Here is a 14,451-nt window from a genome sequence, read left to right as displayed (position 1 = left end):
AATGACTTAAACCTCAATCTCCAGATGCTTATGCTATCACAGTAGACAAAAAATGCATCTCTAAATACATCTGTCTATATAATCCCTAAATAGACTTCTGGCTCTGAAGTTTTCAGTGAATCTGACAAAGTAGTTTTCAATCACGAGGACTAGATGCAGTCCTGATACACACAATACAGAAACTCAGCCCAAGAAAGCTTGTATAGCTGAGCTCTTAAGATTGGGCTTTTAGGGGGCTAGGGGTTTAGCTCAGTGGCATAAGCACCTGCCTTGCAAGCAGGCGGTCATGAGTTCCATCCCCAGTACCGATAAAAATAAAAAAGACAAAAAAAAAAAAAAAAGATTGGTCTTTAGCTTTTGTAACAAGCTCTTAGCCCAAGTTGCTTGCAAGTATGCTTGTGGAAAAAATTTTAAGTACCACACATAACCAACATGTTCCCCTATACTTTTTTGCATCTATGGCCCGCTTGGCCTCACTGCTTGGAATTGCCTCTTCCTCTTGTGTATTCATCCACTTTGACCTCTACAGAAGTGTGTTATTTAAATGCTAAATGGGCATAGAATGATCTCATCTCCTAGCATAAGTAAAATAAATTTCTATAAATGGGAAAGTCCTTTACTATTTTGTGAGATTCCAAAAAAATGCAAGACGAAGTATGTTATCAAGTTGCTATAGTTTGAGTGTTAATAGGTCTAGAATTTTTTCCTAAATAGATTGTTTAGGAAAAACTATGGGGTTAGGGATTTAGCTCAGCAGCACAAGGTCATGAATTTGATCTCCAGTACCAAAAAAATAGAAACATTGATATAAAAAAACATAGAAACTATTCTGTAAGAGATTAAAGCTTGACTTTGAGGGGTTTAAGATGGTGTCTGCTGGTCTCAAACTCTGGCAGTCCTTCAGCCTCAGCCTCCCAAGTGTTGGGGATTACAGGGGTACACCACACCAGGTATATGAAGTACTTATAAAGCACCATCTCTTCAGTTCTTCACAACCTTCGGAGATACTGTTATTCCTCTTTACAGTTGAAATAAGTGACTCATCTCCCAGGATTACCTAGCTTACCAGTGGCAGAGTTGAAACCACAAAGTTTGAATCTAGAAAATTTCCTAATTTGTATAGTAAGGGTAAGACTCCTTGTAACTGCTTCCTAGGCTGAAGCAGGAAAATCAAGTTGTAAGCCAGCCTAGCTTTTAAAAAGGCTGGGGGCATGGAGCTCTTCAGTAGAGCCTATGTTCAATCCTCAGGTCACCAGGAAAGATTCAACAAAAACAGTGGCTAGGGCTCTAGTTCCACTTACTGTGATACTGGTTAATTAGGATAAAGAAACCACTGTAATTGCTCAAATTGTGGCTTATAGCACTGTGGCAGCCAGGAATTGATACAGGCAGTAATTAAGATGGAAAAACCCTTAGTTACTTTTAAAGTGCCATGCTCACTTTAGTTGGATAAATTACCACAGCAAATGATAAAACATCTGTGAGAAACTTACAGCCCTGTAAGTCAAAACAACAAGGACAATGCATTGCACTTTTTTAATTGCATGGGTAGTTTTAAATAAATGGAGAAAGCACCTCTCAGAAGATTCACTAGCAGAAAAAGAATTCTATCAAGCGTTTACATAGTAAATTTCCATAACTTTATGAAAAACTTTTAATCCTTACTTGAAATGTAGATGGAAAATGTGCCCCCTCCGATGGTTTGTTTGCAGAAGCAAACTAAAGGACCTAAAATCAGAGACAAGCCTGGGGATGCTAAGAAGAAAGGGAAATAAAGGGCTATTCATAAATTCCATGATTACTTTCTGACATGTCAGATGAGCTTATACACATTCTGTCAGAAAAAACTACCACCTCTCAGAAGTATAGTCTCATAAGCTATAGTTCTGAGTTACTGTAATATATCTAGGTCCCTTGGACGCTAGACTTCAAAAGACAATACTTGAAGTCAACTGTGAGGTTTGAGCCAATACTTTAGAGGAACACTTTAGAAATGTACACCCTCTACTTTGGTTTTTTTTGAGTAAAGCACAGAAAGCCGCCTTTGCTAGCCTCCCAGCATGTAATAATCAAGAAGAAGAGCAACTGTATTAGATTATTCCTTAGACACTAATCAGCTGGGGGAAAAGTTCATTGGCAAAAGTGTCCTCCCAAGAATGATTTATACTAAGTGGAGAGGACATGTCACTGAAGGGGGAAAGAGAGCCCTCATATCCGCAGTCACTATATGCATCCAGCAGGCAGGAAGATGGCTTCAGGCAGTGGCTGGATGAAAGCGGGTTTGAGATACCCAGCTCTGGGATGAAGTCATCTTCTATAGGTTCTTCCTTCACCGAAACAATGAATTCAGGGTGATCATTCTCTGAGGGGGTGAGGGGTGCTTCCTCAATTTTTACTACCACATTAGGTTGGCTCCCTGTCTCAGAGGGTATCTCTAAGACTAGAGGCTTAGTATATACATGGTCAAATCGAATTAGTTCATTAATGGCTTCCAGCTTGGCTGATGACGTCCCCATTGAAAGAGAAAGGGAGGCTGGTAAGGAACTAGGTTCTCCTGGATAGGCTTCTGGGAGTTCTTCCAGCCTGGTAGACTCTGGGGAAGGACATTTGAAGAACATGACTGGGTCCAAGTTGTCCAAAATGCCCAACAAGATATCAGACTGCAAGAGGCAAAAATGAAACAGTACAACTATTAGAATGCATATGAAAGTTGACTGAGAAACTCTTAGAAATAGATTCATAATGCAAATTAGTTATTATGTAGTAAGATAATCCTGAGGCTCACCAAACCCATTTATCCGTACTTCATTCCTCATAGTAAATTAACAAGAAAGTTCAAAGAGGTTGATGTTAACCTCTAACCCCATTTAAAAAGCTAGCTGTTTGTCTTCTGTCTAATCATGTCAGATACCAAATAAATGGAACAAACAAGTTTTATATGTTGAAAAAAAAAAGTTTTATATGGTGCTTCATTAAACCAGAATGATCCCTACCTCAGAGTCTGAAGAGTCAATGCCATCAGAATCCACAGGGAGATGTTCTGGAGGGGTGACAACTGGGCCTGCACCTGCTGCAGAGGTGCACGTAGTCTGAGTGCTGCGGACTCAGCAGACCCGGCCACCAGCCTCACTCCACTCCCCTGAGAGAAAAACCAAAGTGAATACGCAGCCACAAGTCTCCAAGAAAATGCTCAAGGCAGCTGTGATTCTCAGCTCTCAAGAAAAAGCTAAAACTACTCTTTGGAGCTGAAATCTTTTCTTACTACTCTTGTTTTCTTCAGTCCTCAAGAAGTGAGGGAAAGGAGGTAAGGCTTTTCATTATGATTTTCTGTGCACTGAAACATTTGTAAATTTTTGCACATAAACATTCAGGCATGTTAGTAAGATCTCTCCTCCCCACCCCCAGTCACCCCGCCTCCTTGCTGGGGATTCAGTGCAGGACCTTCACAGCCCTTTTTAAAGTTTTGAAACAAGGTCTAAGTTGCCGGGGCTGAACTCAGACTTACAGACCTGCCTCAACTTTATGAATAAAGTGTTTCAGAACAATGCCTTCCCAGTGTAAAACTACTCTGGTGCCTATTTCTGATCACTTAAGCAATAGATTTGCCATTATCCACAAACAAATCTGTATTTCATCCTTTTATCCACAATCACTATTACAATGAATCTTCTTTTTCATATTCAGCAAAAACTATAGAGGGGCTTGCTATGTATTCAAGTTGGCCTTAAACTCACTGTGTAGCTAAGACTGGCCTCAAACCCACAACTATCCTTCTGCCTCAGCCTCCTGAGTACTGGGATTATAGTCATGTATGTACCACCAGGCCTGGTAAAAAAAAAGACTTTTTTTTTTCTTTTAGCACTCAAAGCCTGGCTTTCCTTGATGCTTGCATGGTTCATCTCACTGGCTATTACTATTTGTTGGTACTTGTTCTGAGAACATGTAACAATTTAAAACTTAGTACTATTCATTATACTTCAAAATGTTACTACAGAGAGAACACACTGTCTGCATCAAATGTTATAAAACTAAGAAAAATGTCAAAAATGCTTTTAATTAGAGGTCCAGTATGCAGACATAATCTGGGTCATGTCCTTTGGAATCAATTCTCAAATATGACACCAAATCAAAATGATTTACCTTGGTCTGTGCTTCTGACTCTGCCTCCAGCTCTTCTTCAGTAACCAGGGCATCCATCCCCAAGCGCAACCTTAATTCCTGGTTCTCAATTACAAGGCCATGAGTTTTCTCACGTAAAAGCTGATTTTCTAGCAAAAGTTTTTGGTTCTGGAAAAGTTAGAAAGAGGTTATTAAAACATCTAGCGCTTTCAGTTAAGGATCTATCTTGAAGTTTTACTGCTACTGTTTTCCTTCTTGGACTTCTGGAAAAATCTATAGGCAGCTGTTCATAGAATTAGAAGGGGGCAGGCTAGGGATTTAGCTCAGCCTGGCAAGTGTGAGGTTGCGAGTTCAATGCCCGGGTACAAAAAAAAAAAAAGAATTAAAAGGGGCTGGTTCATAATTATAAAAAGAAAAAAAAAAAGCTATTTCAGAAGTGCTATTTCATAGTATCAAAAATAATGCCTCCAACTACTCATACAGACTTCAGCAAAGGGTGACCTGTAGCTTTAATTTACATGATACCTTAAATTACCCTATCGTAAATTGTCATGAAATAACAAAAGTGATAGTAATGAACTGTATTTTTTTTTTTTGAAAAGGGCCTGGGGATTTAGCCCAGTGGCTCAATCCCTATATCAAAAAACAAACAAACAAACAACTGCTGCTAAAATGATACGTATTACAAGAATCATGTAATGATTCATATAGTCAAAAGACCAATATAAATATAATCCTTGTGTATCTAATATGTGAAATAGGCAGTGATTTAAGATTAGGTACTAGGTTAGATACTAGGTGCACTCTATACAAGAAAGGGAAAATTTAGGGAACTTTTGTCCATGCCAGAAGACTTCAAAGTTTTAAGTAACCATTTCTTATCTGTCCTTTTTTTTTGGGGGGGGGGGGGGTGCCCAGGATCAAACTCACAACCCTGCACTTAGCCAGGCAGGCGCTTATACCACTGAGCTAAATACTGGTTCCCTATCTGACTTTGTTAAACACTGTAATATATCTAGTACAAATGCCAAGGGTCAATCACCTGCACTGTCAATAAGCTTCACCACTTTAAACTATCAAAAGTACAGTATATGTTTAAATTTAGAATACACATAAATTTAAAATACAATAAAAGACCCATTGCTATTACCTACTCTATCCCTTCAATACTCATTTATTTCAGAGGACTTGCAGAACTCCTTCCAGAAAGTGGCTGGAACCAATGGGATAAGTATGTTTGAGGGCAATATGTCTTCTACTGTAATATTTTTTTAAAACTTTAAATATTTACTATAATTTTTCCATCACCCCTTAGCTACACTTAGACTAAACCTTTAATTACATATTCAGTTCTACTCTAACAAGGGCTGAAACAACTTAGGGTGGGCAGCTAACACCAGAATATTCACCAAGGGGGATTCTACAGTGGAGAAGTTTGTCTTTAACTAGTTTTACCTCTTCTTCCAAATCTACGACTTGTTGTTCCAGCTCACTCATCCGAGCTTTCTTTCTGTCTCTGGCAGTCTGAGCTGCTACTCTGTTTTTCAATTTCCTGAAAAGAGAAGAGGCGTCCATACTGAGTCATCTCAAATCTTACTTACACCTTCATATAAAAACTTGGCCAGCTGGTGTTTTCATTTTAATTTACAGCATAAGGCAAAGCAATGGTAAAATACACTTCATGTTCCTCCTCAAATAAAACCAAACAAAAAAATAACAGCCTCTGTCAGTCCAGCTTGAAGACTTGCTTTATTCTCCCCCATGTGGTGTCACCCACCTCAGCCTCGTCCTGAACACACACTCTGTTCATCTTGCATCATAAGGATCCTTTCTCCTCCCCCGCCGCTTCCTGATTCCAGTTCCCTCAAACATGATCCAATGTGGGCTGATTAAATCTAGCTGTGAGGGCTGCTATGACTCAAGCCTTCCCTTCCCAAACCCAAGTCAGGCTGCAAGAGCTGACGACTTGCCCTGACCCTCTGGCAGACATGATTCAGCACAAAAGGCACAGTAATCAGAAAGACTAAGTCCCAGGTACGCCATACACAGGTATATTTTAAGGACACCGAGACAGAGGTTGACTAGTAAACCTTACAGGTCTCCCAGTTCCATCATTTCAGCTTTGCGACCTTCCAAAACAGCAGGTAAACCAAGAAGAGGCTAATCTACTTCAAGTCACAGCCCGAATCCAGAGGTGTGCCTTCCGTGGTCTTACTCTGGGCGCCCGCATCTCGCTGTTTTCTCCGATTAGACAGGGAAAGTACAGCGCGGCGGCCCGGGCGGCCCTGGACTCCAGCCAGCGCGGCGGATCCGGTCAGTCCCGCCCTTCCGCCTCGCCAGTCCCGGCCTGGACCCCGGACCCCGACCCGGGGCCCTCGCCCACCTCCTCAGCGCCTTCTCCTCCGGGCTCAGGTGCGTCAGGCGCTGTCTCTTGCGCGCCTGTGGCGGCCCCCCACTCGCCGCCTCAGGACTGGTCACTTTCTGGGCCGGCATCATAAGCGGCATAGTGCCGCCAGCGGGAGCTCCGGCGGCAGTGGCGGAGGCCTGGCCGGACAGAAGCAGTACTTTGGGGGCCCCAGAGGCCGCACTCGGCGCCGCTGCTACCACCACCATGGCCAGAGACTGGACTACTCCAGGGTGCCCCGCCACCACCGCCGCCCAGCGGCCAGCTCCGCCGCGCCCGGCCTTTCTAGGGTCGTGGCCGTCCGGGATTGGCTAGCGCCGCGTGATGCGCCAACTGAGCTCGGCTTCCATTGGTCCGGTGCTCCCAGTGGGGGCGGGGCCGGAACGTCCAACGTGGCGGAGGACGGGGCAACTGAAGGTATTTTCCGCTGCGGCGTTTTTCGCCGGCCTGACCCGCGAGACTGCCGGGCCAAGGAGACCACCATGCTGGTGTGGAGTGCCCAAAAAATGAGTGTGCCTTCTCTCCAAGTTAAAGCTTCCCCCCAGAATACCAGGGTTTTATTTGAAACTCAGAGGTTTTTCCAGACTGAGGGATTTTCTTCTGCCGAAACTAACAGGATTGGTTACCTCAGCCTGACACGTTTTAACTGTCGCTGCTTCTGACCCCTGTGACACGAGAGAGGTTTCATATCCTGGGAGCGGTTATGCCACAACTCTTGTGAAAGAGGGGTCTCCAGACAGCAACGAGGGAGAGTTCAGACGCAAATGGAAAAGGGGGTACCCTCACACACCTGCGCATATTGACATATTTATATTAACTTTTTTGAAGCGAATTACGTAATGCCAAAGCAAAACTTCTTTAACAATTTGTATTTTATTGGTTCATTTTAGATATACATAATGATATCAGGAATTCGTACCTGTATATAATATATCTTGCTTGTTTTTCCTATTCCCCTCCCCTCCTTTCCCTAAAGCAAAACTTTAACAAACAGTTGTTGCTTTCTCCTCCGTGCTCAGTATTATTCCAGGATGCAAAAATTAGTCAAACTGCTAGCTTGTAGGTGGATGTTATGCAAAAAGTAACAGTTAAGATCTCAAAATTCTAGGTGATCGGTTCATGGTGTTAGGTCAGATTGGTTCTTCAATTATATTTTGGTAAAGTGGGGAGGAATAAGTAGGAACTAAAAACAATTTGTTTTCTTAATATCCAAGCCTTTTAAAGGGATTCAGCTTCTGTTATTCCCAGGACTGAACTATGAGCCTCTTAACATATATCTTATTTTTCAAGTTGCCCAAAGGAAATCAGTGAATGTTTGTTCAAACTGGCCTAGCTCAGCTCAGAACATGTAGAGAATATGCTGTTTCTGTGGAAAAGAAATGGCAGTGATCAAAATTTCTGCAGCATGAAGAAACCTGCCTCCTTTTCAGTTTAGTTTTAATGTGTCTCTCAGTGCCAGGAGATTTCACTGCTGGGCTCTGCAATATTTCAGGTGCAGTCTTGGGAGGTATCTTCTGATTGAGACCTATGGTTCTGTGGTACTGGGGATTGAAACCAGGGCTTCACAAATGCTAGGGAATGTATTCTCCCACTGAGCTACCTCTATAGCCAGTTTTACTTTGAGACAGACTCTTGTTAAGGTGCCCCCAAATTGGATGCTGACCAACACCTGCCTGTCCCCCAGCTATTTGGCATATACCAACACTTGGCCTGTTAAATAACTTTGGAAAGCTGTAAGAGGATCTGAGCACATACCCTTCTATTTGAAAATTATTAACACTAAATATATGTAGGCATTATGGAAGAAATCAAGGGAATGCTGGGTGTGGTGGCACATGTCTGTAACCCCAGCACTCTGGAAGCTGAGGCAGGAGGATCACCTCAAATTCAAGGCCACCTAGGGCTACATAGTGAGTTCATAGCCATCCTGGACTACATAGTAAGATCCTGTCTCACAAAAAAAAAAAAAAGAAAGAAAGAAAGAAAGAAAGAAAAATTACAGGAAAACATTTAAATTATTTAGGTATAATAAGAAAATCCATATGATTCCTATTAATCTAGTAGGATGAAAAGGAATAGCCATGTGGGGGAGGCACAAGATGTGAGAGTAGGAAAGAAGAAACTGGTGGGTTGCACTTGGTTTTGGCTAACAAGGCAGAACTAGAATGCTGAATTTCACTCTCCCAGATTATTTCAAGACTTTAATCTTTTTGACAAACATTTAAAATTATACTAGAAACAAGGTGGGCATAGTGGCACATGCCTGTAATACGAGCACTCAGGAGGCTGAAGCAGGAGGATGGTTATGAGTTCAAAACCAGCCTAGACTACATAATGAGTTCAAGGCCAACCTGAACTGCGTATTTAAACCCTGTCTCAAAAAATAAAAAATACTGAAAATGGTAATTTGATCCACTGCAGATTACTGACCATGAAATCTTATACATTTAACTATAAACCCTTGAATAGTTTCATATTCTCTTTATAAGATTAAATTAATAATTCTTGCCTCATATGTTGTTGATATTTTTATTTTTTAAAATTATTTTTATTTTAAAGGGGGTAATATTAAACACAACAAAATAGCACAAAAGAAAGCAATGTAAGAGATCCAAATTTCAAAGCTAGACGACATGAGATCTTCACTATCATATTGTCTCTTGTTTTCTTCCAAATAGTTGTCCATATCTTTGCATACAGAGAATTCATACTAAACAACATAATATAAAAATGCTGAACAGAATGAGGAAGGCGTTTTAGGTCTTCAAAAGGAGACATTAGGAAGGTCACTAATGGCTGTTGTAGAGTCTCTCATTCTCTTCAAAATAGCTGTCCATACTTTCATGCCTATTGAAGTTCAACAAAACAAAACAGGCTAAAATAACACCATTAATTAGAACAAAGCAAAACAGGGATAAAACTATTTGCCTTCAAAGAGATGAAGAGGGAAATCTCCCCTATTTGCTACATTGCTTAAGGTCAACCTCTCAAGGGAAGTCCAGATCACTGGCTTCCACTTGCTAATGGTGGAGAGGGGAAGATGTGATGTTTGATTCTCAGCCCACGCACCAGCAGGCTCACAGCCACTCTTGGGGCAGTGTGTTTGTGTGTGGGGGGGGGTTGCTTGATTTCCCGGGGTGCTCCAGGACCCAGCATGGCTCCGGTGCCAGCGGCTCCCTTCGTGAGCTCACAGCCGCTCTGGGGGGTGGTTTGCTTCAAGGTGTTTCTTTCTAATGAATTGACCATTTCACTGCTCAAGTTCTAAAATAGCCAACAGACCATAGAAAGACGTCTCTTTAGGCTCCTCCTTGAAACCAGCAGCTTCAGCAAGCTGCCGGCCTTGATTCAGGGCCAGGCTGTTGATATTTTAAAGAAACATTCCAGCACCTGTGATAAGAGCTGTAAAAGATATAACACACAAACATCTTGGCCTTTGTGACAGAAGTAGTGATGAACAAACCAGTAAAACATTTGGTCTGAGTAAGAACTGACGAGAAGGGTGGGGAGGGCAATGGCCTGAAACTAGAATTCAGGAACTTTAGCACCCTATATGGTATCCACTAGCTACTAAACATATGAAATGTCGGAATTAAACCGTGCTGTATAGTTACAACTGTGAAAAGTATATATGAAGATATACATTTTTGAGACAGGGTCTCTCTATGTAGTTACAATTAGGCTTGAACTGAGTAATCCAGGCTGGCCTCAAACTCTCAACAATCCTGCCTAGTCTCCCTAGTGCAGGGATTACAGACATGCAGCACCATGCCGAGCTCAGTGTGAATGTATTTAATACTAGTGAACTACACACTTAGATGTTAATATCTTAATCATATCTAAAATAGGGCTGGGGATTTAGCTCAGCAGCATAAGTGCCTGCCTTGCAAGCAGGTAGTTGTGAGTTCAATCCCCGGTACCAATTAAAAAAAAAATCATATCTAAGATATATATACATATATATATATATATATATATATATATATATATATTTTTTTTTTTTTTTTGGTCTTTTTCATTTTTATCGGTACCGGGGATCAAACTCATGACTGCCTGCTTGCAAGACAGGCGCTTATGCTACTGAGCTAAATCTCCAGCCCCAATATATACATATTTTAATCCTTTTTACTTCCCCTTTTCCCCTGCATCGTTCTCTTTCCATCTCTAGATCTCCTTCCCATTTGCAGAAGTTCTACTCATTTCCTATCATTTATCATTCTTTTTCTTTGACAGATTTCACTCACCCTATTTTTCCTGTGTAAAAACTCTTATGTTGTAGCCACTGCTGGAGCTTGAGTCCTTTGGATAGAGACTCAGGTATGAATGTTCACATGATGGTCCCTGAATTCCTGAAAGAAGGCTTGGTGAACACAGTATCTTCCCAGAGGCCAGTGGTCAAGTAGCTGTAAGGTCTTGGAGATAATATCAAAGGTGACCTTAGCTAGGAAAAAGAAACATCAGGAAAGGAGTGTGGATAACCAGCCCACCCCAGACCAGAAGCTGTTGTACTCCTAGGAAGAGGCCACTTTGGGGCAGGTCTATCATGCATTAGGAGGGTCTTTCCCTTCTCTCTCTCTTGTAAAATAGCTACTTCTTGCTTTTTATTTATATTTTGGGTTTCTCATATAACAAGAGTCACATTATTTAAAGTTTGATTTGTTTCACTTAGCATTATAGTTTCAAGATACATCCATTTTCCTTAGAATGGCTGTGTCCTTTTTTGTTTTAAAATGTATACTTATAACTGAGCAATATATATCATCTTCTCTTTATGCATTCATCTCTTGATGTACATATTTTATGAAAATTAAAAGGCAGAACTAAAATGTGCTGCAAGATAAAATACACATTGAGGGGCTGGGGATTTAGCTCACTGGCATAAGCGCCTGCCTTGCAAGCATGCAGTCATGAGTTCCATCCCTGTTGCTAAAAAACAAACAAACAAACACATTGAATTCAGTAATTTAGTATGGCTGAGCATAGTAGTGCATGCCTGTAATCCCAACATTTGGTAGGCTGAGGTAGGAGGATTGCTGTGAGTTCAAGGCCACCCTGGGCTTTAAAGTGAGTTCAAGGCCAGCCTCAACTGCATAGTGAAACCCTGTCTCAAGATGAACAATAAAGATAATTTAGTATGTAAAAGTATCATTTTTACATTGATTTAATGTTGAAATGATAGTAGTATATTTTCCTGAAAATAAGACCTACCTGGGAAGTAAACCCTAGCATGACTTTCCCAGGACGTATATAATTTAAGCCCTACTCAAAATAAGCCCCAGTTAAGATCATCAGCCAGGCAAATTCATTTAGTATATCCATTGCAGCACACAATGACTTATTAAATTATAAAATAATAATAGTGTATAATTATAAATAAATACTAACATTAATAGTTAAATGTTACCGGGCATGGTAGCCCACACCCATATCCCAGCACTTGGAAGTCTGAGCCAGGAGGATTGCCATTAGTTTGAGGCCAACTTGGGCTACATAAGCAAATTCAAGGCCAACCTGCATGAGAAGACCCTGTCTCAAAAGTTTTTTGATTTATAAAGTGAAAAAACGATAATATATTTATTTATAAATACACAAGCAGATGCCTTTAGATGAACTTACTGCCAAATGACCAGTTGGAGTACAGACAACATAAACAGTGTGCTCATTTCATTAGACATGGCTGTGTCAAATATGAATCTTCATAATTCAGTATGTGGTGTGTTGTAATGGATGTACTCCTATGAAATAAAGAAGTCCATCTATGAAATAAAGGGCTATGAAAAAAAGAAATAAAGAAGTATTTATGAAATATGAAATATTCATATGAAATAAAGAAGTATTTTCTGAATTTTGGTACCTGCAATTGTTTATTATTTTTGTGTGGACCATCATTCTTCACTGTCATTATTTTTGTTGTCTCTCCTGTCTCATGTCTTCAATTAACACTTGACTAAATGGAAAGTTTGTGAAGCATAGCCTGCTGTCACTAGGTCATGACTTGCTAACCATGGAACGCACGTGCCTGTAATCCCAGCACTTAGACTGAGGCTGGAGGATAACACAAGTTCAAGGCCAGCCTGGGTTACAGGATGAGTTCAAGGCTACTTGGGACTACACAGGGAGGCCCTTCTTCTTCTTCTTTTTTTTTTTTTTTTTCTTTTTGTGGTACCAGAGATCGAACTTACGACCTGACCTCACACTTTCCAGGCAGGTGATTATGCCGCTGAGCTAAATCCCCAGCCCTGATGGGAGAACCTTCTCAAGAAGAAAAAAAAAGAAAAAAAGGTTATGACTTGGGTGAAGAATTCATGGGATAAAATTACTGACAGCTGTGTTGCCAATGCATTGGGATTAGGCTCCATGGACAAGAAGTGCTCATTTAAGGTGATCTCTATTGCTGGACATGAGAGATTGGGAAATGGAACTGCAAGAAATTCAGGCTGAAATTTTCAGTTTGGAGAGTTATGATGATGTTCTAGAAGGTGACATGATTATATCTGAGTAAATGTAGATTGTTATACGTGAGGCATTTCCTGAAAATAAACCCTATTTTGTCTTTTGGAACAAAAATTAATAAGACCCAGTCTTATTTTCAGGAAAATATGTCAAAGGAGAAAAGGTTTATTTAGCTCAGTTTCTGGAGATTTTAGTTCACAGTTGGCTGGCTCCAAAGCAGGGTAGCATAGCAGAGGTGCATTGCAGGCAAAGCAGTCCTTTGGGCAGTGCCACCCACTTTTAATGTTGGACATCTGAGAGTAAATTAACTTTACTTTTTCCCCCTAAATTGTCTACTAGGGAATTTTATATAATGTAAACAGATTGCATTTACTTCTTGTATAAGTATTTGACCACTAACCAATTGTGCCTTGGAAGTGTCTATAACTCTTTTTCTTTCTTTTTTTCTAATGGTGCTGGGTATTCAATTAAGGGTCTTGTGTGTGCTAGGCAAGCACTCTACCACCTAGCTACATGTCAAGCCCTTTCTTAATTTTTGTTTTGTGAAAGGGTCTCTATAAATTGCTCAAGTCTGCTTTGAGTTTGCGATCCTCCTGCCTTAGCTTCTGGAGTAGCTGAGACTATAATCATGTATCATCATGCCCAGCTAGCTTGCATTATATTTCTATTAAACACTGTTGACCTAGATTTCAGTATGAGAGATGACAGCACAAGTGAAAAGAAGAGAAAGACGGAGAATAAAAATGTACTAAATCAACTTGTCAGGAAAAAGGTTACTTTCAGACATTATTAGTATATATAGGAGTGTTATTATGACTTATATCTAGATATTCCCCCAAAGCCTCATGCACTCATGGGTGAGGCTTTTCAGAGCTGGTTGAATCTACAGCATAATACTTTGATTAAGGGTGTGATGCTGGGATTAAAGGTACCCCACCCTAGGACAGTAGCCTGGATGGAATATAAAGAGACAAAAAGAGGGTTATGCTGCCTGCTGCTTGCTGCTTCCTGCCTGCTCTGCCATGGACTGCTTCTCTGCGATGCTCCTCCGCCAAGCCACCTTGTCTTAGAGCCAGCCATCTATGGACTGAAACCTCTGTGAGCTAAAATAAACCCTTCCTCCTTTAACTTGGGTGTTGAGGAGTTTGTCTCAGCAACAAGAAGTGACTAAGACAAGTGTTAATCTCTCCCTCTCTCCTCTCTCTCTCTCTTTCTCATTTCTTTCTTTTGTAGCCCTGTTGCTTAAAATAGTGACTTTAAAGCCAGGATTACAGCTAGGCTCAGTGGCCCAGTCCCAGCTACTGGGAAGCATAAGGCAAGAATATCCCTTGAGCCCAAGAGTTACTTTTTGTAACTGTAAAGTAAAATCTTTATTATTTTTTAAAGGATGTTACTGCCAGCATCTAGCTCATAAGTTCTGTAGAATTACTGTAGGGTAGAGCAGCCAGAAAGGCCTCACCAGTCAGCCTTTCATTCTT

General features: G+C 40.9%; 1 protein-coding gene and 1 non-coding gene across 2 annotated transcripts; both read right to left on the bottom strand.

The window, feature by feature from the left end:
* Positions 1-1,522: 1,522 nt before the first annotated feature.
* Xbp1 (X-box binding protein 1) lies at positions 1,523-6,793 on the bottom strand. Its single transcript, XM_013142119.3, is given in 6 exon segments — positions 1,523-2,660; positions 2,994-3,101; positions 3,104-3,139; positions 4,141-4,287; positions 5,575-5,671; positions 6,503-6,793. Coding segments are annotated over 6 exon segments (1,176 nt in total). The 5' UTR covers positions 6,733-6,793; the 3' UTR covers positions 1,523-2,102.
* A 2,948-nt stretch (positions 6,794-9,741) lies between these two features.
* On the bottom strand, positions 9,742-9,878 carry LOC111754008 (small nucleolar RNA SNORA2/SNORA34 family). Its single transcript, XR_002788745.1, has one exon. It is a non-coding gene; the product is annotated as a small nucleolar RNA SNORA2/SNORA34 family (small nucleolar RNA).
* Positions 9,879-14,451: the final 4,573 nt, after the last annotated feature.

Source organism: Cavia porcellus, unplaced genomic scaffold (assembly GCF_034190915.1).
Source record: "Cavia porcellus strain 051 isolate PalLab524CR breed Dunkin Hartley unplaced genomic scaffold, mCavPor4.1 scaffold_16, whole genome shotgun sequence".
Classification (NCBI taxonomy): Eukaryota; Metazoa; Chordata; class Mammalia; order Rodentia; family Caviidae; genus Cavia; species Cavia porcellus.
This window is presented reverse-complemented; position numbering and strand designations above follow the sequence as displayed.